This window comes from Festucalex cinctus, chromosome 18, assembly GCF_051991245.1.
Source record: "Festucalex cinctus isolate MCC-2025b chromosome 18, RoL_Fcin_1.0, whole genome shotgun sequence".
NCBI lineage: Eukaryota > Metazoa > Chordata > Actinopteri > Syngnathiformes > Syngnathidae > Festucalex > Festucalex cinctus.
This window is the reverse complement of record NC_135428.1, coordinates 21,647,615-21,674,057: the sequence shown is the minus strand read 5'-3', so window position 1 is coordinate 21,674,057 and position 26,443 is coordinate 21,647,615. Positions and strand designations below refer to the sequence as shown.

General features: G+C 39.1%; 1 protein-coding gene and 2 long non-coding RNA genes across 7 annotated transcripts in view; 2 read left to right on the top strand and 1 right to left on the bottom strand.

The window, feature by feature from the left end:
• usp25 (ubiquitin specific peptidase 25) overlaps nt 1-26,443 on the top strand; it is a 267,458-nt gene that overhangs the window by 177,605 nt on the left and 63,410 nt on the right. For 3 of the 5 annotated variants that reach the window (XM_077504216.1, XM_077504215.1, XM_077504214.1), the window contains 6 exons: nt 3,522-3,661; nt 16,397-16,492; nt 18,303-18,481; nt 21,120-21,198; nt 21,291-21,370; nt 21,870-21,993. In XM_077504216.1, coding sequence (XP_077360342.1) covers nt 3,522-3,661; nt 16,397-16,492; nt 18,303-18,481; nt 21,120-21,198; nt 21,291-21,370; nt 21,870-21,993 — 698 coding nt within the window. Of the gene's footprint in view, nt 1-3,521; nt 3,662-15,319; nt 15,494-16,396; nt 16,493-18,302; nt 18,482-21,119; nt 21,199-21,290; nt 21,371-21,869; nt 21,994-26,443 lie in introns of all 5 variants that reach the window. The other 2 variants (XM_077504218.1, XM_077504217.1) reach the window with 2 other exon arrangements.
• On the top strand, nt 4,138-5,718 carry LOC144005829 (uncharacterized). The gene is made up of 3 exons (XR_013279667.1): nt 4,138-4,700; nt 5,113-5,319; nt 5,608-5,718. It is a non-coding gene; the product is annotated as an uncharacterized LOC144005829 (long non-coding RNA).
• On the bottom strand, nt 6,104-16,140 carry LOC144005830 (uncharacterized). The gene is made up of 4 exons (XR_013279668.1): nt 15,995-16,140; nt 14,272-14,330; nt 6,634-6,719; nt 6,104-6,552 (listed from the first exon to the last, which is right to left on the bottom strand). It is a non-coding gene; the product is annotated as an uncharacterized LOC144005830 (long non-coding RNA).

The window sequence follows — 26,443 nt, the reverse complement described above, 5'->3', positions numbered from 1 at the left end:
TTTACCGTTCTTTTACAGGTTCTAAATGATTAAACATATGTGATTTCTTGTATTTTCAGCTGGCACCTTAGAGTTACAAAATTAAGTAAAATAAATGATTATAGGGTAACAAATACATAATTCCCTTTGTGACAAGTCAGGATACACACTGGCATTTAATTTCCTTAAGCTATTTAAACACAAGTAGCAATCATAAAGTTGTTTAGCATGAAAAGGGTTTCACTTGAACATTTGGCCTAGAATAGGTCAATAGTTCAAGAGACAGCAACAAAAATCAGATCCCACAGTTACCCACAACAACAAAAATATCACTCGCTGTTTGTTTTCATTTTAAGACAATGGAAACACTTTAAACTTTGTTTTTTGATTTTCGGTTACATAAACAAGGTTTTACAAAAAAGTGCTTGCATTCAACGATCAATAGCTGCGTGGAGAGGAAAAGGAAAAGAAAAGCAAGTATTCACATTCAGCAGTTGACTCGTGTTGCGTTTCATGACCACTCGCACAGTAGGACATCTAAAAAATTCATAGAAAAAAAACTCACTCAATGCATCAAATAGGAAGAAAAAATGTACATCAGCACATTGCAGGGAGTAGGTGGAAACATTTTATAACTTCACAATAAGTTGTAAAATGTTTTTGTGATATGTTTTATGTGTTTCTGTCACAACACAATCTGTAACGTATATCAACTCAGTTGTCTCATTAGAGCTCCGATGGCTAATGAAAAGAAAGCTGGAGTGAGTCTGAATATTATTCATCAGTGCTTTATGCCTGATATTAAAGGGATACTTTACATATTTAGCCATTATTGCCTATAATAAATTTGATATTTTCATTATTTTTCATGTACAATTAGTACCTTTAAAAACACATTTTGCAACTTGCTGTCGACTGAAAATGACATCACAAGGGCTCAGGTAACCAATCACAGCTCAGCTTGTGAATGTCACATGACTAAACCTAGAAAACAGGTGAGCTGTGATTGGTTATCTTAGCCCTTGTGATGTCATTTTCAGTCGACAGCAAGTTGCAAAATGTGTTATTAAAGGTACAATTTGTACGTGAAAAATAATGAAAGTATCAAATTGATGATAGACAAAATATTAAAGGAAGGCTCCTTTAATTTTACATGTATGGCTTGATTGGCAGTAAATAGTTAGTATAGCTACGAAACGTGCATAAGAGCTGAAGAATACACTCCTATATTGATTTATTTAACTTTTTTCAACATAGAAGTACTTCCGTGTTGCAACGCCCCCAAGTGGTGACGTCACTAGTGTGTATACTCGCTTGGGGAACAGTAGTTCACGCAGACATAACAACGAGGAAGACACAAACGTCAGTTATGCCTTACTGTATTGCAAAATTTTGCAAGGCGTCGGCAAGGAAAAACCCGCGAGACCCCCCCAAAAAAAAAAAAAAAAAAAAAGCTACTTGAGTAGACAATGGTTTGTTTGCTAAGTGCTGTCAACCTCCCGAAGGACAAGCAGGCGTGCGCGCAGCGAACATTTCAGGCATGAGGACTTCGAATATATGTTACAATTTGAGATGGGGTACGCCACACGCCTAATACTAAAGCCCAACGCAGTACCGAGTATCTTTAAAGAACCAGACGTGGGAAATAATCAAGCCGATGGAGGAGCCGCAACTGCGAGCAACACGGAGCCTTCACTCTCACAACAGCCGACACAAATCGAGGTCTCCCTACGGCCACTGAAAGATCTCGGAGAAGCGAAGCAAATTTAAAGCGAAAGGTAGGCATGTTTCGGGGGTGGGGGGGCATTGGTTATTATACTGCACGGACTGTTTTATTTCATAATTCATTTGAAGGTGGCCAACGCAGGGGCACCTCGGCACGTTACCGTAATGCACAGTATTAACAATCGTTGGGGCGGCTGGCTTGACTTCGTCTTTTCGAGTGGCGGCTGGCCTGACCGCAGTGGGACGCTACGCAAAAAAGAAAAAAAAAACAGCTAGGGGAGGTTGGGTGCTGTAACGACGATACATTTAATTTTACTATTTTTTCTTTTTCCTGAAATATTTCGTCAGTTCCACACGTTTTGCATTGCTCGTACTGTGTGTCACTTTACCTGTTGGATATTTGCTCCTCCAAGACTTTTCTTCTTCACATCTTTCATCGCAACCAAAGCTATCCTGAGAATGTCTATTTAGTATTGCCATGTTGAATGTCTGATGTTCCAGGATGCAGTTGAGATTGTCCGCAAGGAACCGATCCTCGAGTTCTTTCATTTCCAGACAGCACACATTCATTAGCGGATTGTCCATTCCTGCAGCTCCCGCACGAGCACCACTCACCCCCCGCCTGATTCACTCGTTCGTCAAAGTTTATTTTGTGCCCGAAAAGACCATCTGGCGCCACAACTTTCACATCCAAGGCAGACTTTCCTTCGGTAGTGTTATTTTGTCGTGTTGGCTCGAAGCGATAAGGTTTAATCCTTCCGGGTTTGACGCTAGATGCACGGCTGCGTTGCATAGTGCTTCCATAGTGTAGCGTTTACACACTAGTGACGTAAACATCCGGGTTATTTAGTCACGTGTAACAAACATGCCGGCGTTCGATTCATTTTAACAATGGTTTAAAAGTTATTAAATGTACATAAAAAAATAATCACGTCACCAAATTAATTATTGAAAAAGTAGCAACTTTTTGCTGCTAAAAATGGATCAATAAGTAAAGTGTCCCTTTAACTTTGTATTGCTATAATGGGCTAAATAAGTGAAGTATCCCTTTAAGGGTAATGCACTGAATAGCAAACACTGAGGAATGCAATCAATTGTTTGAAAAACCTTGTTTCTAAAACTGCAAATAAAAAACACAAAAATGTGTGTTCTTCATTTCTTTCAATGAGAAAAAAAAGCATAATGACATACTGCTTTCACACAATGCGTGCAAGTTCCCATCCCATAGTTTTGCTATTTTGCTGTTTTTTAGTTTATTAACTACATAGGAATAGCACCTGCATGTACATCCACATCTGCCACGATGGCTTCGGTGAGTGACTATATATGCAAAACACACCTGTGCGCATTCTTTTTTATTTATTTATTTATTTATTTATTTATTTTTATTTATTTTTTTTACTTTGAGCCCTTGAAATAAATGCCCATAAGTCTGGTTTTCAAGGTACAATACATTACTTGGTCCTAAATGCCGTGCAACTAAGACAGTTGGATTTCTTGTTAATATTCCATACTATAAATAATAAATTTGTTATGGAAAAGAGTTTTCCTCTGATTGGTGGTTTCCGATATGTGGGCCTCTTCTACCCACCATGTCTCTTCATTGTGTTGGCTCTGTTGAAATTCAACGAGTTAACAGCAGAATTGTGGTATGGTGCACTTTGAGGTTGCCATGGCAGCACGACAGCCCGGTCCACCATGAGGAATTGTTTCCCTCCTTTTCTGATTGAATGGGACCTTTGTCCGTGAAGACACATGTGCACTTCTGCTTGTAATAATAAAAAAAAAATGTGATGGTTCCAATTGCTTTCCTATAGCACCCCAGCAGGATCCTGAGTACATGGAGCAGCCGTCAGCCACCAATGACGCCAGACATCTCCAGGAGGACACAGAGAGAGCCATCTCCAGGGCAACTGCTGAACAGGAGGAGAGAAGCCCAGAAGCACTCTTAAATGCTGTATGTAAAACACACACAGGACAACTCATAACAAATCACACTTGGCTTTTGGGATGTCATCAAGAAGCACTTTGCTTTACGGGGTAATCGAAAATGTCATGAATGTCTTAGTGACCCATGTTGAGCTGTTTCCAGCTTTGCTCAGCTATCTTGTTCTCCTTAAAGGGATACTTGACTTATTTACCTCTACATTATTTTTCACGTACAGTAAGTACCTTTAAAAACACATTTTGCAACTTGCTGTTGCCTGAAAATGACATCACAGGGGCTAAGGTAACCAATCACAGCTCACCTGTTTTCTAGGTTTGGTCATGTGACATTCACAAGCTGAACTGTGATTGGTTACCTGAGCCCTTGTGATGTCATTTTCAGTCGACAGCAAGTTGCTAAATGTGTTAAAGGTACTAATTGTACGTGCAAAATAATGAAAGTATCAAATTAATTCTAGACAAAATATTAATATTTGACTGCCAAAAATGGCGAAATAAGTAAAGTATCTCTTTAACCTATCATGTATACAGGAAACCATGTTAAGTCCTCTTATATCTCTTATTTGCTTTGATCTCCTTATGAAATTCACATATTAGTTACTGTCTTTTTAACTGTTAAAAGTAAGGCGAATACTGAGCCAGAAAGATGAAATGAACCAATATTACTTTTATTGGCACTTTGTATTCACACATATTCTTTTGAGCTTCAAGGGCACATTTCTAATTTGAATTCTGCAGCCAGAAGACTATAGGTCGCTTTCACATGTCGTCACCCCCGCCACGGATTTGTTGTTGTCGCCATCCTGGGTGGCCTCCACCTCCACTTAGCGATTCGTTCAAACACGTATCACGTTTGTTGTCTGCGTTTAAAATGGTACATTGTTGCTGCATTATTGGCTGTTCTAACAAAGCCAAGGGAGAAAATGGTCGGTCTTTCTTTTCCGAATTCCGAAAATAATTAGGAACCAGGGCCTGGAGACAGAGGAGTGCGGACTCCGGAGGGAAGTCGTTACTTTGGGCTCGTGTGTGCAGCGATCACTTTGTGAGCGGTAAGCTTGTTTACCTTTATTTAATGCATGAGGATTAATAACGTTTCGACCGCCCATATATGGGCAAGTTGCTTATGTTTTGGATTCATGAGCAAGCAAGTTCGGTAGTACAAGCCGGGTAGCGGACGTTAGCCGAAAGCTAACATCGAACATTTTCACCCAAAGTAGTGCCAGTGCAAAGTGTTTACTGCTGAAATTGGATGGATTAATCTTGGGCTCTTAATGCCGATAACATGTTTTTTGGTGGCAAAATGTAAACTTGGAAAAAAGAGACAGAATGGGGTGATGCAAGAAAACAGACCCCCGGTAGCCTACACATCATGCTAAAGAACTTATTCACGGCCACCCTACTGCGGCAAAATAACCAGTCTTGCCATATTTTATTTGTTTATATATTTGTTTATTTTAACAGGTCGCCCTGCGCCCGTTTTTCTGTCCAATCATCCCGACTGGGCTCCAACATTAAAGTTGGGTCCCAAGTTACAACATCTATGTCTCAGCCCAGTCGGTGCCAAGATATGAACGTGCACAGGAGAGACAAGCAAAGAAAAGACGACTCGAAGTGGCAGATGGCTCCAGTAACCTGTATCCTCAAGTACTGCTGACATCATTGACTCTGGTATGCTACTCAGAATTCTTTACGTGATATATTGTATGCATGAATGAATGTATGTGTTTATGTTTGTGTGTGTGTGTACACGCACCTTATATTTTAGAGACATTTGGAAGTGTTTATAGAAATAAGTATTTGCCTGTAGCAATGTTCATACATAAAAAAATGCAACAAAATGTGTAAATTTCTTTTACACTGACAAAAAAAGGCTGGTTACAGTAACAGTACTATATTAAACCTATTACTGGTACCGTATTTTTTTGTGATCCTTTTTTAACATTTTTATTTCTTTAGGGATCTCATGCCAAACCGACTTGATTGCCAATGACATGATGGAAACAAAGGCGAGCATCAAAGCATTGGAGGAGGACAATATGCGACTGTTTGTTTGGAGCTAATAAAGGCAGCGATTATACAAATTCTATTGTTGGGTTTGTTCACAAAGCTATACATAATACAAATGACAGGATTTGACTCAATGTGCAATATGGTCCCTCTTAAAATAATGGCATAAATCTCTTTTATTTCTAAAAACACAAAAAATGAAGTGAATAATGATTAGATGTAGGAATTTCAGGGATAAAATTGAACTGTTAATTTATGATGTAGTTTATTTTAGCACAGGTGCCTACCATCCTGAGATATTTACATAAAAAAATATATATATATTCATTCCTTACTGCTTATCCTCACGAGGGTTGATAATTTGTATCAAAATATTAGGCCATTATTTTAAGAGTATGACGGTATGATGTAATGTTGATGGGGTACGCAATGACTTTCATTATGCTATGTACAGAGGAAAAAGTTGCTCTCTTTTAAATTTGTTTAATGTAAGACAAGTACCAGTACTGTGTTACAGAGTTTTCCCAATAATCCTTGTTTCACACTTGTCACAAAACCACTGTCCTTTTGGCAGTCTAGATTGGCACACTTCAAGTGATATCATTTGATTTTACAATCTGCTGCAGCACAAAAAACTACTTTACTCCGCGTCTTTGAAGAACATGAGCAAGTGGTAGGTGAAAGCGACTGAGCCTGAACACTGGAAGTCCACTGCTGATCTAGTAAATGTTCTCCCGAGCAGTTCAGGTAGAAGGGCTTTTTGGAAAAAAAACTGGCTTTTCCAGCTGGCCAAAACGAGCGATCTGGGTGGACTCGCTTCATGTAAATATCACACTTTGTCCACACCACAAAGTCGCAGAAGTCCCATCCAGTTAAACTCATCTGTGCCTGAATCTGAAAATATTACAAACATTGTAATGAAAATATGAAACATAGAATTAAATAAGAAACTACAAAAAGTAAAGCCATACATACCTGGTAATAATATTGCCGTTGTCGTGACAAGTGATGGGAATTGTTGCCATCCGGCACCAGACCAAATTGGGTGTTGTGACAGCCTCCTTAACCGTGAGATCATAAGAAAAGCTGTCAGTATGCTCAGTAGTTACCATGAACACGTTTTATTGTACTGGAAACTGAAACTAAAAATACGTCCTCTGAGAGTGGTTAACCTTAACCATTTAGAATAAGTTGATTAAGTAACATGTAACTAGTGAAAGGGTAGCATTAAATTTAATTAAGCCACGGGGAGGCTGTGCATACAGTTACTTTTTATTCTTATACGCTCTGCCATATTTGCCTGTTATAAAATTGTTTGAAAAACCACATCAGGTAAACCCAGCTGTACATGTAAACTAGAGATAGACCGATATGCTTTTTTCAGGGCCAATACCGATTCCGATTATCGGTAGTCAAGGAGGCAGATAACCGATATTTGAAGCCGATATTCATTTGCAGTAAAAGTTAAAATGTTAAAATTTTTGAATAATGCAAACCCTAACCGTTCTTTACAATGGATTCTCACACTGCACTTTTCATTTTACATCCTTCTATCTGCAATAAGACGTTGGTGGCGGGGGGAGTTAAATGTGGGGGCCAATGTGACATTACCTTTTATAGCATTTGGGATACTTGTAGTTTTATTCTATAAATGTTATATTTTTATATTTTGAAGTAATAGGAGGAACCCTGTCATTCAAAATGTGCATCAGCTGTGGCATTACTTATTACTACAGCAAAAAAAAATAAAAAAATTCCATGAGAAAAACTATTCATCCCTGAACACCATACAGTTCTTGTAGACCTTATTATAATTATTGTTATTGTTACCATATAGACAGTTTTGATAAGCTGAGGATCTTAAATCGAGAACAGCAATATCATGCTACTCCTCTCTACAAGAGAACTGTCAAAAGACACTTCATCATGTAGTTTACTGCCACTTAGGATGCACCAATCAACGCAGAAAAAGGTAGAGTAAAATAACTTGGTTATAATAATAGTAAGAATAACTTGGTTAAACAGACATTGTTGCGGTGGACCGCTGCCACTTTCTGCTGTTTAATGTGTTTTACACTTATAGACACGTGTGTGTATATGGGCCCACTATTCTCTCACTACTGTACTGTACTGTATCACTTAATGGCACAGATGTACTTGTCTAAATAATAACTGGGCTGCAACATTGCTAATTCACATTAACAAGCACTGTCTTAGCTGTCCACATGAATAGTTACTAACACACGAGAAAGTTATACAACACACCAAACATGAGCTCATTATTCAAAGTATGAGGCACGTAACGAAATTACATCACTGAACATTAATTGCAGCCGACTACGGCCGTAGATGTTACATATTAGTGGCATCCATTGAGAGCATAATGTCCCAACTGACAGCAGACATGACGTGAAAAGAGAGACAAAACGAGCAAATAAGCACACTATACTTTAGTGCACTTCTCTACTAATGCCAAACATACGGAAGAGAACACGTTCGTGTAGTTAAACGGTGTTTGAGACACTTAATTAGTTACGGAGCGGACTTTAACGAGGTGCACAACGAGCTGTCAATCAAATCGACGTCGAAGCTTAAGGCACACAATGGCAAACCAGTGCGACAAATAAACACAATATAAAGTAACTAAACACTATTTCGTGTCACTGTGGCATCTCACTGCATAATAACCGCTATGCAACAAGTAGTGGACGTGACCCAGAATGTAATGTGTGCGTCACGAGAGGTAAATATAATGACGTTACTCTACTCTTAACATGGAACTAGACAATATAATAATGACAACTGTTAATATTTGGAACCTTTCTAGCAAACATTATTTACTTAATTAAGTGAAAATGTGTGTGATTCCCTCCCCGAGTAGTTCAAGTAGCGAATTAGCTACTGAGTGTTAGCCTACATGCTAAGCTGAACACACCACTGTTAGCTAGCGGGGATTCAATGCAAGGCAATGCAGCTCCATTCATATAGTGCATTTAATACACAACATAATTCAATGTGTTTAGCTTATCATGGTGAAACGATCGGCGGAGTCTCTTCTCTTTTAACTTACCTTCGAAGCATGTGTCTGTCGCGTTGTGTCCGTGGGTGCGTGTGTGACCGGCTACTGTGATACAGGCATACACTACTGATTGGTTCTGGCTCTTGCACGGCTAACCAATCAAATGCTGCTATGGGCGTTACATTGCTGGAGTTGGACTCCATAACAGACAGAGACGCTCTGGGCTGCATTCGAAGCGAAAAGACGGAGTTTTAAATGGATCGCTCATATAAAACAGACCGATACCAATATGTACCAATATGTCAAATATCGGCCCCGATTATCTGCCTGACCGATTATCGGTCTATCTCTAATGTAAACACGCAAACACAATGATAACAGGAAGCCTGAGAACAAATCAACATTTTTGTGTGCATTGTGTGCAGAAATTACCAACACCATGTGGTTTACTTACGTGCAACAACAACAGTTTCTTCTGATGCAATGTTAAAGTTTATACTCTGTATCCACCCGCTTACAAAATAATTGTAAGCCTCCAGGGATTTGTTGCCGTGTTATGGAGCATGTTGTCAACACGAGGTAGTGAAAAGGAAGAAGAGAAGGAGAAGTCACATTTGGCCAGCAAGCTTTCTCCGTCAAAAAAAAATCACCCTTGGTCAGGACGTAATTAGGATCAATCCCGCCACACAGAGACACCTTCTGCCCTTATCGTTGTTTTTGATCTTCCGGTAAATTGTGAAAATACTGCGAAAATGACATCAGGTTGATAAGCGCTACCGTGTAACTCGCGAGTGTACCTTGTGAACAGGCGAGCCAACCAGCATGGCGCCCGTAGTAAAAACTCCCATGATGCATTACGATGTGCAAGCGACCTATTCAATCAGCAAAGTTGATTCAACCAAGATTCTTAATAAGGTGACAATTGAAGTATTGTAACACATTCTTTATAAAGATGCACTTAAAACACAATTACTGTTGCTTCCTGAGACTAACATGCGTTTTTTTTTTTTTTTTTTTTTTTTTTTAAAGAAAAATTTGAGGGTGGTACTGTACAAGGGTATAAGGGGGGGGGATGGGGGGGGGGACAAAAGAAAATTTTTCACATTGTATAGAGTAGATGTTTACTATGGAATCCTGCCAAAATCCCGTAAACACAAAAAAACGTGATCTACGTACACAAAAGCTGATCTACACACACAAAGACACATTTCTTCAATTACAAAAAAACAAAAAATCTTTCAAGTGCAAAAAAATATTTTGCGTACGTAAAAAGCAATTCTACAACTATGGATAAAAGTCACGTGACTTTGGGCAGTGATATTCTGCCGAGCAGTTCTACTTGCCGAAAACCCAAGATCCACACGTGCAAAGCCAGTAAACTTTACAGCAGGGGGCGCTGTTGAATTAGCACCATATTGAGAGAGAGAGTTTGGCCAACTCGTTTAAGAACTACTACGCTGTGATTGGTCAACTGCTGGTCACATGACATATGGACACGCTGTCATCACTATGCTGCTGTGACTACGTAATGCATTGCAATAGGCGTTTCCAGGGCCATGGCGTTCACAATTTAGCTAAAGTCTTTTAAAAAAAAAAAAATTAAAAAAAAAAGTATTACAGCACACGGCACTCATTTGACGAGGTAGAAAGCTGCAGTGTGCAGTCCCACCTACATCAAAACGTGGTATTTTACTTACTTTATTTAGCCCTTTAACTCATTCACTCCCAGCACATTTTTCGCTGTTTTACTGGATTTTTCACTGATTTTGCAAGGCCCACAGAATATTGTGTCCTATTGCTATCAAAACATGGAACCTACCAAAAGAAAGATTAGTGTCTCTTCTTTCATCAGGAAAAAAAGGTATATTTCTATCTGTTTCCATTATGCAGAAATTGCCATTAGAATATAGCAAAGTTTCATCATTATTCACAAATCTGTTAAAACAGTGGGGGGAAAAAGAGCATGCAACATGGCCCAGGTTGATCTCTTATACACTGCTGCCACCTGCTGGCCATTTTTGTAATAACTACCATTGCTTGAAGCATTATCTTCATTTCAGAGGCTGTATCAAAGCCTCCTATATGCTCTAGCATAAAAAAACAACATATAAATACGTCTTTGGGAGCATGGTAATATTTAAAAGACAGACTTAGACTTGACTTTATTGATCAAATAGAACATATTTATATGTTTGGCGAGCAAATGAGTTAATTAAACAAGGAAGCACTAATACCCTGTTTATTTTCTTGATGAAAAAGGTGAGATCTATAAAATACATGATGAGATTGTGAATAGTTATAATAATTTTTTTGTAAATGTTGGCCCTAACTTAGCTGCAAAAATTCCATCCCATAAAGCCAAAATATGCGATACATCTATTAAACTGAATCCAGCGTCGCTTTTGCTCTCGCCAGCGGATGAACAAGAAGTAATAAGTACGGTAATGAAATGTAAGAGTAAGGTATCGACAGATTTCCATGACATTGACATGACTTCAGTAAAAAAAAAAAGTTATTGCTAATATTACAAAGCCCTTAACATACATCTTCAATTCATCTTTTCAGTCGGGCCATTTTCCCCAGAATATGAAAATTGCAAAAGTAATACCTCTTTTTAAGAATGATTTTTGTGTTTACGGGGTTTTGGCATAATTCTAACTCCATTGTTTACCAGTACCTTGGGGTTGTTAAAAAAAATAAATAAATAAAAAAAAAGAAAAGAAAAAAGAAAAGAAAAAGAGAAAAAAAAGACATACATTCTCTTATTTTAGTAGTAGTAAATGTGGACTCACGGAAGACGTTAGTCTGTGAACTTCGTTTATTGACAGCAAAATATGAAATTAGTAAGTCATGAAGCGCACATACACTTTTTGTATTGCTTGCTAATTTGTTGTCTCCGTTTGAAAAATGATGCGTTCAAGAGCTCGGAAGTAGGGATGGGTATCTTTTCACATTTGAACTGGTACTGTTCCAATTCCCGGTACCTGGGAATCGATACCGACAGTCAACAGTACCAATTTTCGGTACTTTTGTTCTCTCTCTCTCTCTCTCTCTCTCTCTCTCTCTCTCTCTCTCTTTCTCTCTCTCGCTCTCGCTCTCGCTCTCTCGCTCTCTCGCTCTCTCTTGCTCTCATTCATCATTGATTATTTAACAGTAATATGTTTTTAAAAATGTATTTAACAATTACTTTTCAATATATAAAACTTGACAAAAAAAAACGTAAAATTTAAAACAAATGAGCCACAGAGGAATTATAAATAAAGATATACAAATTTTGCAATTATTGATGTATAATTAATACACATAAATTAATATTACAAAAACAAAGTGAATCAAAGTTCTATGCAATGAACAACACAACAAACGAAGTTAAACACTAACAGTAAATATAATAAATGAATAATTGATGTTATCTTCGTTTCTTGTGCAGTTGTTTTTCAAGAACGTAAATCCTGCCTCACGATGAATTCCAAGTTTGAACCCACGTTGGACTCAAATATAGCAAAAAAAAAAAGACAGTTGGAAGAAAACATGACTGAAAGAGAATAATTGGGTTCAAATTAATCATTTTAATGTACCCGATGTGGTCTGTCATGCTCGCTACATTTTGGCCACTAGCTTTATTGTTCCAAATTACAATGTATATTTACCATAAAGGTAAAGCCGTGTACTTTCCAGCATAATTTAATTCGATGGGGGAAGACGGAGCTCTCGGTTTCGGCAACTGTGTTCGGCAGGTGATGGCTCTCAGCAGTGGCGCTCCTGCCATTAGGCGGATTAGGCAGATGCTAGGGGCGCTCGTGAGCAAAAGGGGCGACGGAGAGGAGATTTTTTATTTTATTATTATTATTTTTTTAACCCTTTGTCAGTCCCGTAAACTTGCGCCTTCTGTTTAAAGTAAAGCATGGCTTTTATCGACAGCTACGGCTAGCCAATGACAATCGGGATTGGGAGGGTGGGGTGGGAGGAGACGCGCGCTCTGGAGACGTGCATTAGCCAAATATACTTCCGGGTTAGATAGTTGTGCGCTTTCGCCGGCTGGCGCTGATCCAATGACCACCAAACGCCAAACCTCAATCCAGTATGACACATTGACATCGCTGGGAATCCTGCGTCCACTGGTCCACTAAACAACGTTTACAAGTGAGTGGCAAACCTTTGTTTTAATTAGTCAAGCCACACAGTACGGACGAATTGTAGCAATACACAGTATGCGGTTAACAGACCCACGCAGTCACACATACAAAATAACAACTTTGGAGCATAAAATTATCACTAAAGCACAGTTGCCGTACAATGTAAATTGAATTCTCTTTTTTTATTGCCAAGTTTGTTAATGTTGATGACTGTCACTAAGTTCTAATTAAGAAGCAGCACTTTACACATCCTTTTGGGTTGATATTTTGCTTAGTTTTCACTGAACCCATATGTCATTTCTCTATATTATTGACATATCTCAACTCAACCTTATTTATAAAGCACTTTAAAACATCCGTTGCTGCATACAAAGTGCTGTGCATGGAATAGAAATCAGTCTTGCAGTAGAGAGAAATGAAAGAAAATAACGCAAATAAAATAATTTATAGTAAATTATAAATAGGTAAGTATACAAGCAAAAAATAACATTAGAAAATAAGATGTAGGGAAGTGAATAAGTAAATATAATAAGTATAAATAAAATAACACAAAATACAGAAGGCACCATAAAACACTGAAATGATGCGAAGTCTCATGCTGAGTAAAAGACTAAAGAATATAGATGTTTGGCAAAATTGATAATGAAATTTTGTCTATATCGTACAGCCCTAAATCCAAAAAGCAAATGAAGGCAACTGCTAGCCAATCCCACATAGAAGGGGCTGGGTCACAGAGTCATTCATTCGGACATCTACCAGAAATCCTGCCTAGGGTGCCAAGTTGCTTAGGAATGCCACTGGCTCTTAGCGAGTGTGGACGCCGCCGGTGTACCTCCCTCTTGCGTGCACGGGTTACGGTGGGGAACCAGGGACATTGCCATCCTCCACCCGGCGCGGAGGCTGTCATACTTCATAAGACTGTATTTTGTTTGGCTTGCCGCCGTAAAAATCTTAACTCTCTTCCAAACCAGGAAATGTATTTTTAGCGTGTGAAAAACAGCTCGAGTGGCTGACGTACGTACAATGTTGCGTTCAAGTGTGCCATGAAAAATTGTCAACTCCTGTACTCGATATGCTGAGTTCACACCAAAACCGAAAAGGCGATCTGAAACGCTTCCTTTGTGATCGCTTCACCGCATATTATTATTATTTTTTTTTTAAATGATTACCACTCATTTGTGCTTTTGTGCGCGGAGGAGCCGTGTCCTTTGGTGAACAATAACCGTAGAGCACTTTAGAAAGTCAACAAAAAGTGAGCACCGCCGACTACTTCCACTTCTTTCCTGGCACTATACAACTGTTGTACAACTGTGGTTCTCCTTTTTTGAGGTACGTGATAGCACTTTTGTTTTTTTAGTGGCAATCTGGGGCCCGGTAGTTGTGCTAAAAATCACTTGGCATGGATGATAAACACTACTGCTACCTCGGTACAGTTCAACAGCAAGTAAATAGACTTACCAGCAGTTGTATGCTACTTCCTTGCTCACCATTCTGTCCCGGCTGGCCGTGTTGTTGTCCTTAGGGTGACAATAGAGATTTAGATTTAGACTTAGACTTAGACTTGACTTATTGATCCCTATGGGATGGCTCCCTCTGGGAAATTTACATATCCAGCAGCAATAAGAACAGATAATAAAGTAAAAAAATAATTCAATCAATCAATGAATAAGTTTATTACACCAGATATTGTATTAATAATAATACTAATAATAATAATAATAATAATAAAACAAAAAATAAAAATTATATCAATCGATAAATAAGGTTATTACACCAGAGATTGAATTAATAATAAAAAATAAAATAAAATGAACAATAAAAATTCAGTCAATCAATAAATAAGGTTATTACACCGGAGATTGACGCTATTTTTTTAATTTTATTTATTTATTTATTTATTTATTTTTTACCTTTGCCGAATATGCGAGTGTGCGGATTTTTGTCAAGTGTGTGGATTTCGCTGCTGCGCGCCGCGTACCAGCGCGCCAAACGCGTTCTCCACGCTGCCCCACACAATTTCGTTCCGTTGCGCGCGAAGCCCATTGACTACAATGCAAACACGCCGCCAATACGCCTTCCACCGCTTTTGGTGTGAATGCAGCATAACAGTCACAATTTAGAATGACGTGCTTCAGAACCGAAACATGGCACCGTTCAATTTTACGTGAATTAGTGCTCGGAAGTACCGACCCAAATCAGTCCATACCACAAAAAGTGCCGTCTTCTGTACCCATCCCTCCTTAAATAGCAGCATTTAAGGGAAGGCACCAGGCGTGGCCAGGTAGGTTATAATGGCTTTCATGGCTTATACTTTCTTTATATTGCAAAATCTTTTGGACGCCTGCTACTTAAGGGAAAAAAAAAAAAAAAAAAAAGGGTGTGTGGGGCATTATTTTTGGGAAATTCCAGTATTATTTCAATACTACTTTCATAGATTATTCTTCATATTTTATTTGGATGTACATCCGCTGTCTTTCCTGTCTCATCCACCCGATTGTCTCTGCAGTCTCTTCACCCCTCCCCTTCCCCTCAGCCTGAATTCCATTTGAACACCCCCTCAATCCCACCTCCTGATTTTGTGACGCAGGACGAGTCCCTTGGCCACCACACAGTAGAGGTGGCCATTCCCAATGTGGCGACCTTTGTCATTGAGTCAGAAGAAGGGGGATATGATGATGAGGTAGAGCAAGTCCAAGCAAATCTTCGTGTGGTAAATGTGATTGAAGAGTGACAGCATCACTGCCTATCCATGTTTCTACATGATATTTGTTCCGCTTGATGTTTAATAGTGATGGATTTCAGTGTTAGGAATTGCTTCAGACTGAAAATGCAATAATACGAAGCTCGTCTTGCATGGTCGTTCTAAATAGTCTAAAAAGTTTGTTTTTGAGCCCAACTGTCTTTTGAAAAAAGAAAAAAAAGATAGATTGACTTTTCAGCAAGCTGTGTGTTACTTCCACACACATGCAAATAAGAAACAGAAGCCCCTTTCAGACTGCCTGTCATTGCTTTTATCGAAAAATTTCAGATCTGGATTGATAATAGTGGAAGGGAAGTTTTAAGTTTCAACAGGATCTCCCATTTCCTGGCTTGCTGTCATGTGTGAAAGTTACCCATATGAAATGAAGTGTTATAGCCACCTGATGTCATATCAAAGGTGTAGCATAGGCAGATCGCTTACCTGTTAAGCTGGAAACTGGGACCAGAATGAGAAGTTAAAACAGTGTGAAAGGGACTAAACACAGCCTTCACACATAATTTAGCGTGTGTATATCACTGCATGTTGTATGTAGAATTGTGGTCAACAGCTAGCCTGGCTCTGAGCACTGTCGAACTCTGATGTCATGGCTTCTTGTTTTTTTCCGCACATGATCTCAATGAGGAATATGCTTTGAACTATTAAACTTGATGGCTGTGTTCCTCAAGGATGTTTGATGATAATAAAAGCATGGGCTGCAGAGTGATGCACGTCTGGCATGTCTGTATTTTAGCATTTCAGAGTGAGTTACTCTATGATTGCCCACACTTGTTCCATCACAAGAGCCTATTATTTTGTTTAATGCAGTTCCTGCTTCCCGGGCAGGCAATGATGACCCCAAACATGCAGGGTGTAATTATGGCTATTGGCAAATCCAGAAGAGTTTATGAAAAGAATGGGCCTGAGGCAGCCTTTTTTCAGGTACTGTCTCTCCCTCACCTTTTGCATTCCCTCTCCACCCGCTTCCACCTTTTCATGCAAATCAGTGTGTTTGTCTTTTCTTGTTTACATCCTTACATTCCAGTTGCTACTCTTTGAAGCACAGACAGTAACTTCATTATTATTATTATTATTATTGTCATCCTTTTGTTTTTACAAGTTCCGTCTCATGATATATGGGCAGCTACGTGAGTATTAATTTTCTTAAAAGTTAAATGTGCCATTGTTGCTATTATATAACAAACATGGTTAGCAATTCGACTTTTTTTTTTTTTAATCCACATTTGTGAGAAGCACTACAGAAGCGTATTGCATTCACTTGAAAAAATAATCCTATTTTTCTGACAAATATTTTTGGGGAGCTTTGTTTTTTGAGTATTTTTTTTTTCTGTTTTTCTGAATATTTTTTTTCTGTTTTACTGAATATTTTTTTCTGTCATAAAAAAATATTCAGAAAAACAGGGAAAAAAATTACTCCGAAAAAAAGGGGGAAAAAAATAATTCCAAAAAACAGAAAAAAAAAATATTACAAAAATCAGAGCACCAACTTCTGTTTTTCAGAGTAATTTTTTTTTTTTTACTTCTGAACTCCAAGTGACTTGTTGCAGACCACTGACCTGTATATATGACTGGATAGCCGATAGCCCATACACGCCAGTGCAAGCCGTTGAAGTCACAGGGCGGCCATTTTGTTATTCCCACGTCACGAGCAGACTACTATGAGACATATACAGCTCGTAGACACTTAGTATAAGGCTGGAGGTGGTGTGGGAGGGTTGTGCCGGGGTGGTCACTATTTTTTTTTTTTAACAAGGGGAAAAAAAACAAAAACGGAACAAAACACCCACCCCGCCTCCGGCCTTATACTAACTGCCTACGAGCTGCATATGTCTCATCTGTACGTGTACCACAGTAGTTGCTTGCGAGGTGGAAGTAACAAGATGGCCGCCCTGTGACTTAAACGGCTTGCACTAGCGTGTCTGGGCTAGCGGCTATCCAGTCATATATACAGGTCAGTGGTCTGAAACAAATCACTTCGAGTTCAGAGGTCAAAAAAAAAAAATTACTCAGTTAAACAGAAGTCGGTGCTCTGGTTTTCTGAATATTTTTTTTTCTGTTTTTTGGAATATTTTTGTTTTCTGTTTTTTGGAATAATGTTTTTCGGAGTAATTATTATTTTTTGTTTTCAGTTTTTTTTTTTTTTTTTTTTTATGTCAGAAAAAAATATTAAGTCAAACAGAAAAAAAAATATTCAGAAAAACAGGAGAAAAAAAAATACTCAAAAAAACAAAGCTCCCCAAAAAATAGTCAGAAAAACAGATTTTTATTTTTTTTTTTCTCTCTTTTCCAAGTGAATGCAATACGCTTCCGTAAAGCACTATTTCAATCTGCGGTGTCCATTGTCCTCTGTCTACGCTGCCATGATGCCGATCGCTGGTGTCGGGCAGAATCCTTGCATCACTTTTAGAGAACCAAGAAAACAACATTCTTGTTTATCATTACATCATAAAAGAGAACTAGCCATGTTCAACCCTTTAGATTGAAGTTTTTTTTTCTTAAATAACAGAGCCATGTAGGACTGACCAAGAGTGTTGATTTATGAAAAAAATAAATAAATGAAATTGACCAAATTCAGACATTGGAGGTTTTCTGGCTCACAGTGGAGAAATCCAGATTGATCTGATTGTTCATTTCAGTTTGTTTCAATTTGTAGTCTAAATCCAGCTTGAGAAACCTGTGGAGTAAGTTGTATATTTAATGATCATGTGTGTGACATTGTTTTTGTGGTCAGGCTCTCAAGCTAGAATATGCTCGACTTCTGAGGTTCGCACAAGAGGACACTCCCCCAGAGAATGACAACAGACTTCAGCATGTCATTGTCTACTTCCTCCAAAACCAAGCACCCAAGAAGATCCTTGAGAGGACTTTGCTCACTCAGTTTGCTGACCGGAACCTGGCATATGATGAGAGGTAAAATATGCTAGGCACAAACAAAGAAGTGTTTAATCCATTTTTAAAGGGGAAGTAAAAATTCAAATGTTGTATGTGCCCCCTGGAGTCTTAAACACAGCACTCTGATTAATATTGCATTAGTGGAATATGAATTAAGCAGCAAAATCAACCGGTTTTAATGTTTTAAACGGGGTGGCCATTTTGGCACTTGCTGTCGACTGAACGTAACATCATAGGGCTCAGGTAATGACCAATCACTGTTCTTCTTGTGATTGTCACATGATCCAACTCAGAAATCAGATGAACCGTGATTGGTCAGCTTTGAGCAACTTGGATATCATTTTCAGTCTACAGCAAGTTTTAAAATGGCCACGCCGGAGTTTCGCTGGTATGCTTACGTTACCTAGCGAGGGGTACTCAAGTCGACAAGATCGGTTCTACTAATTACGTCGCAGCACAGCAACGAGCTTCGACTGCACGTAAACACGTTGCGCTTCCGCTCCCAAGTTCGTAATCACAGCCTAAATGGCGGCGTATAAAAAGTACTTCTTCAGTTACAAATATCAAAGTTCTCACGAACAGATTACGAGGTGTGATTAATGAGGAAAAGACGGAGAAGCCTTGCTTCCAGTTATGCTAAGCGGTTAACGTTATTTTAAAACAGGCAATTTCAGTGCAAATTTCTCGCTGGTACCGCGTAGAGCGTGTCAAACTTTTAATAGCAAAACAGCAGGCCTTTTGAATGAGTCTCCAGCGTCATTGCCCTAACGTACACAGATTTTTTTGTGTATTATTATTATTATTATTATTGTATTTTGTATACATAGCACATAATACCCATCACCCCGCCGTCTGCGCCCATGATTTATAGCCTGCTACTGCAGTCTCCGACTTAGCTTTAAAAATCACACACGTTAGTTACATCAACACAAGGCTACAGCTGCTTTAAAGCCTCGCTTATTAAGTTTTCAACCTTCAATTCATATTTTCTTATTCAAGGGTTGACGAAGAAACTCACAACCTGCCAGTCTACCCTCTGAGCTATGCCACTCCTTCTGTTTAACAAATTGTTGGTGTGTCAAAAAGGAGACCATAAACATCATCATTGGTCTCTTGGATGTATATGGATTCCACCTGACACCAGCGACGTACTAATATTCACTATTCAGCCATTACTCAGGGTACATGGGTCATCTCCCAACCTGAAAGTTGTGGGGTCGTTCCTCAAATTGTGTGCGGGTGTGTGCGTGCGCGTGTATGCGTGCGTGTGCGTGCGTTCTTGTACATAAAACATTGTGACGTCTTTATCCAACAGAATAAGGACATTTTTGTGAAGTGAGGACATTTTGGCCGGTCCTCACTTTGCAAGACCTCTTTTTGAAGGTCAAGACTTGGTTTTAGAGTTTAGGCTTTAATTGGGTTATGGTTGGGGTTAGGGTTAGGGTTAGGCAATCATTTTTGATAGTTGGGTTTAGGGTGAGGGTCTAGGAAATGCATTATATCAATGGATGTCCTCACATGTATAGATGTACAAGGATGTGTACGTGTGTGTTAGAAAAAAAATAGTAACATTTACTCCAAAAAACTAAGTGAAATTTACTTAGAATTTCTGAGTGAAAAACTAAACAAGGTTTTTTTCTAAGTAAATATCAATCCCCATATTGTACAATGTCCTCAAAATGATCATTAAACTTTGATGCTCCACCCACATAGATGGCATAGGCAAATTCTCTTGTACACAGTAAAAGAATTTATATATATATATATATATATATATATATATATATATATATATATATATATATATATATATATATATATATATATATACACACATATACATATACTTATAAGTAATAAAAGGGTAACTGGGACCACATTTAGCCTTTTTTTGTTTTAAGAGTAAAATATACTCTGAAATTTTCAATGTACTATTTTGGTTTTTGAAATACAGTACAGCTTTGGGGCATGACATTAGTTTCCACTGTAGATGAAGTGCAGAATAATCCTTAATTTTGTATTTTATTCGTAATGTTGCATTTGATTCTGTGTTGCACTGGTATGCTGTAACATTTACAGAGCAGAAGCAGCTATTGCAATAACAAAATAAAACAAAATGTTTGCATTTTGTCATCTTTCCATATGGCCAGCAGAGGGTAGCAGACACTTGTAGTATGAGTCAGCCTGTCTATTGTACAGCAGAGACACATTGCACAGAGATTTAGCTTAACTCTTTTTCTTCGAACTTAAGTTGATGTGTAAATCTAAAAAGGAATGCTGTAATGCCTTTCCACATTACTGACAGATACTAGCATTCCCTCTGTATTTAAAATGTGCTCCTGATCGTACCACTGCGTTATTTCTCCAGTCACGTCGTAAATCTTTCCTCCAGTGCTTGTTGGCCTCTCTCCAAATTCCTGGGAGAAAAATTGATTTCTCACTTCCCTATTTTGAGTAAGATAATTAGATTCATGTGTACATGTGGCCTCAATAGGAGCCTCCGGAGGAGTGTTTCACTTTTCCTCTCAGCACTAAAGAGTGATTCATTAGGCCAAGTTATGGCCCAGGGGCAGGCGATACTGTTTCATCTCCTGACAATGACTCACCATCTTCGCTGATGCCAGTTCGTCTTACGGCCTTCTTTCCTCCCCCACAGATGCAAAAGCATTATGAATGTGGCACGTGAAAAACTGGACCTAATTAAGCCAGAGGAGGTCAACGTGGATGAGTATGAGGTCAGCTGGGGTTTCCCTTATCTCTAATGCATTCCCTTCAAACGACATATTTCAACGAGCTGCCCTTCTTGAATGAATATTTTTCAACACAGATGTGGCATCAGGACTACAGGAATTTCCGGGAAACAACCATTTTTATGATAACTGGCTTGGAGCTCTTCCACAAAACCAAGTATGGTCACACACTAACAGATTATCGTTAGCTTTTACTATAATCTACGACTACTACTGTACATGGTTTTGTTTCTAACAAACGTTAAAGAGATACTTTACTTATTTAGCCATTTCTGGCAGTCAAACATTAATATTTTGCCTATAATAAATTTTATATTTTCATTATTTTTCATGTACAATTAGTACCTTTAAAAACACATGTTGCCACTTGCTGTCGACTGAAAATGACATCACAAGGGCTCAGGTCATGTAACATTCACAAGCTGAGCTGTGATTGGTTACCTGAGACCTTGTGATGTCATTTTCAGTCGACAGCAAGTTGCAAAATGTGTTTTTAAAGGTACTAATTGTACATGAAAAATAATGAAAGTATCAAATTAATTACAGACAAAATATGAAGTTTTTATTGCTACTCTTTAATTTCTTCAATATCATCTGCAGAGGGCAGCAAAGTAAAGACAAAGTGCAAACCCTAAAAAATGATGCTTCCTTTTCAGTTATGTGGAGGCGTTGATGTATCTGATATACGCATACCAGTACAACAAAGAGCTTTTGTCCAAGGGGCTGTACAGAGGGCATGATGAGGAGTTCGTCGGTCATTACCGTCGTGATTGTTTGCTGGTGAGTCCAAATGTGCAATAAAATGGTTGCTTCTCTAGATAGCAAAATCTCTGCAAGATTAGCTTTTTCTTCAATTGTAATTCCTTGCAAGGCTAACTCCTGACTTAGTAACCCCCATTTGTATAAAGTGACTCAGCAAAACATGATCAAAACCACTCATCTGAAAGGGTTGCGCCCCCCCATCATCAGAATCTGACAAATTAAAAGTCCATCTACGCTTTGATATGACAAGCCCCCCCCCCCCCCCCCCTTTTTTTTTTTAAACATATATGTAATTTCCACTGAGCTATAGAAGTGTGTGCTTGGTTCGAGCCAGTGGTATTTGAGTGAGATCAGTCTGATCTTTAGCAGTCTGAATTCGGTAACCTTACGCCAGCATTGTGCTTGTATTGTAATCATTGGAGTAGGAATAAAGAGGGTCAGTGAGTGTAAACACGTTAGCATGTCCTCAGCTAACCTCAAATTTTGGCTCTGCACGGCCACATCGGTCATCTCAGATCTCCGTCCAGAAACTCTGGCTCAGCTGTTTACATCCTGCTCTTGTTTTAATTGAAAATACTGCCAACATTGACATAGTTAATTCACTTGGTTGTTTTGTGTATCCAACCTTGAATCCCTGGACGCCAAGCTGATTTTTTAGAGATTTTATTTTATTTGTTTCCCCCTCAGAGTACGGAGTTTGCTGAGTTTGTTAGAGCAAGATGTTTTTGTCCAAGCACAGCATGAGAAGTCTGTATCCCCCTCGTTAAGTTCCACTGGCTATATCCTAAGAAATTAATGATGAATGGTGGGCGTACTGCTCACATGGGGAAAAGACCAGTTGTGCTCTGCTCGACAGCTATGAAAGTAATTTAGTTATCCCACTAAAAATGTGAAATGTTAAATGAAAATGAAATGTTAAAACCACTGGAGACTGGCAATTCCTAAATGTGCATGTGCCTTTTTTAACAAACGTCATTAGTTCGCCAGTCCCTTTTTGTCATTATTATATTAAAGTGTAAGAAAGAAGAAACAAAATCACCCTAAAAGCATTTTTAAGAAAGAATGCAAGTACAGATAATATGATTCAATGATTGCTTTGGTAAATAAACAATGAAACGGCCTCCTAAAATGTACATATTTTCATGAATTTCGTAAGCCATGACAGCTCATTTTCATGCCCCCTGTTGTTACCTTATGCGTGCGTGACGTCAGCCGCCGAGTCGGTCGTCCTCATTATTGACACTCAAGCTGACGGTGATGAACTGTCAGTAAGTTGCTCACTTAGTTTTTATTGTTTAATTGAAATACACAAAAGTCACAGTACACACAGCCAATGACACTTAGTAGTGTTAAATGCAGAAAAGTCACACAAAACATGCCTCGTAATTTGATCGATCTTGTCGACATATCCGATTCCGAGTCCGATTGTGTTATACTGACAGCTAAGCTCAAACCGACATGTGACACAAGTGAGAAGTGAGGTTTATGATCTTCAGAGCTGCGATGTGTTTTGGATTGTCTGTATTTTGTTATTGAAATCACCGAACGATGCTGCGTTTATTCTGCATTCACACCAAAACCGAAAAGGCGATCTGGAACGCTACCTTCGCTAGAGTTTCACCGCGTCAAGTTTTTTTTTTTTTTTGGGGGGGTTTTTTTGTACGATTGCCGCTCATTCGTGCATTCGTGCACACCGGAGAGGAGGAAGTTGAGTGTAGAGCACTTTAGCATACCATTTCTCTTATGGGACTACACAGCCGTGACAACAGACAGGGCACTGCGTGTGACGTAGCCTGTACTCAAAGCCGATTGGCTAACGCAAGGCGAAATGCAAAAAAAAAAATGCATTACACCCGGTGCTGCTCGTTCATTAGCAGTGAAGCTATTGGGTAGTAAATAGACAAGTCCTTTCGCCTAATGCTACATTCACACCAAAAGCAAGAAGGCGATTTGGAACACTTCCTTTGCTAATGTTTCACCACGTGTTTTTTTTTTTGGAACACAAGCCGCTCATTTGTGTATTCGCGCATACCGGAGAGGAGGCGGCGTGTCTCTTGGTGAACAAGTACTGTAGAGCACTTTAGCGAGTCAACAAAAACAGCGCACTGCCGACTACTTACACTTCTTTCCTGGGACTATACAGGCGTGGTACTATTTTCTGCAGCAGTGCCTTTTTTGAGGTACGTGATCACTTTTAATGGCAATCCGGCGGCCGGCCTTTGCGCTAAATAGCTTTGGCATGGATGATAAACACTACTGCTACTGAGGTAGCAGTGCCGCCGCTACCCATTTAACATGTAAAAAGCTCAGTGGTATTTTTGTTATCGTACAGGGTGATTGAAAAAGAATACGGCAAAATCATCTTGCAATATTTCAAAATAAAAAAAAGAAATCTCAAGCTTGGACACGTGTTGTACACACCTTCAAGTTTTTATTTCATGTTTTACAAGTGCTAAATGTGGCCACCACTGTCAGCATAGACACCATCAAGCCAATTAGAGAATAGCCCCCTTTCCTCCTTTATCAGCTTGATGTGTGCTGCCAATGGTGGCCACAGTGAGCACTTGTAAAATATGAAATAAAAACTTGAATGTATGTACAACACGTATCCAAGATAGTTTCATTTTTTATATATTTTGATTTTGGTGCATTATTTTTTAATCACGATGTAAATTTAAATGAAGCACCAATAACAGCAGTAGTAATAAAGTGGATTTGTGTATTTGTTTTTTGCACAAAATGTTTGCATTACATAACTGTAAGTGTAGTCTTTGGCCTCCTTTATTGTGTGAACATGACAATGTTGAGACTCTTTTCTGCAGTCTTTTATATCTGCAGATTTTTGTTGCACACATTAGTGTTTAAAGAAATATAATATGAAAGTTATGAAGTATGACTGACGAAACTCATCCTTCTCTTTTCACATGCACTGGTCTGTGGTTCTGATGGTTGGAGCCAAGAGCAGCAAGAAGTGTCTGCGTTTTATAAATGGGAAATGATAACCCAAACCTCTTGCCCACTTACATCAGGATGCAGTTCTGGAAAGATTCAACTTTGGAGGTTGTCCTGTTGGGCTAAAAAATACATAAATAAATAGAAATAACTTGTAGTATATTGTTCTCAAGAGTCTGTGAGCAACATAAAATCAGCACTGCACATTGTTTTCTTAGTAACAGAGAAAACCCCCCACTTTATTTATATTGCTACGAGATGTCATCAATGCATCTTACCGAAAGGTGATAAAACTGGTGTAATGGCCTCTTTGACTTGAGCTTCTCCCAAAGGACGTGAAGGAACCTCCCAAGGGCTTACTCGTGCTTTCCACTCACATGGTGAAGTAAGCATGTTTGGGACACTCGGGTGAAGAGAGGGGCGGAGCTGTCACCTGGTGGTGTGTTGGCTCCGATGGTGGGGGAAGATGCCGGTCCGACCTGGCAGACCCAAGCGTATTGTGAAGGTTTGCTGGGAACATTTGGCGGAATCCCCTGTCAGAAAGAGTTTCAACGGCCACCTCCGGCAGAACTTCTCCCTTGTCCCGGGGAGGCGGGGGACATTGAGTCCGAGTGGGCCATGTTCCGACTCCATTGTTGAGGCGGCCGATCGGAGCTGTGGCCGTAAGGTGGTCGGTGCCTGTCGCGGCGGCAATCCTTGAACCCGCTGGTAAGGGATGCCGTCAAGCTGAAGAAGGAGTCCTATCGGGCCTTTTTTGCCTGTGGGACTCCGTAGGCAGCTGACGGGTACCGGTGTCAGTACTAGATGTGATCGGGCTGCCAGATCGTATCGGGGTCGCCTAACCGAACACGTCCCGCTACAGGATTGGCTGGAAATTATCCAGTTGACGTCAAACATTGGAAATAAAATATTAAAGATGTAATTTAAATAACAAATGTACGGACTGAAATTGTAAAAACATAAATAAACCTAAGAATATAAATGCAAAATATATTGAATAAATAATAAAATAAGATTGACTAAATGATATACACAAAATAATTGTCTCAGATGTGACAAATATCGTCAGTTTAGATTGTTAATGTGTTCCTATTATCATTAAGACTGTTTTTTTTGTTATTGTGCTTGATTTGTGACCAGCTAAAAAAGAAACCAAACCGAAGCTAACTTCGTTAGCGCTGCTGTACTGACGTAACCGGCAAGTGCGAAGGCGCTTCAATTTTTTTTTCCCACTCTTAATATTTTTAGGTATATTTACGTTTTTACAATTTTAGCCCATAAATTCTGTGATTTTGAACAATTGTAAACGGACAATTTCCGAACAATCCTGTAGTGTGACGTCATCTGCAGGCGACCTGATACAATCTGGCAGCCCGATCACATCTGGTACCGACACCGGCTGGTCAAGCGGAAAGCGGCTTCGGCGGTTGCTGAGGCAAAAACTCGGACATGGGAGGAGTTCGGTGAAGTCATGGGAAACGACTTCCGCACGGCTTCAAGGAAATTCTGGTCCACC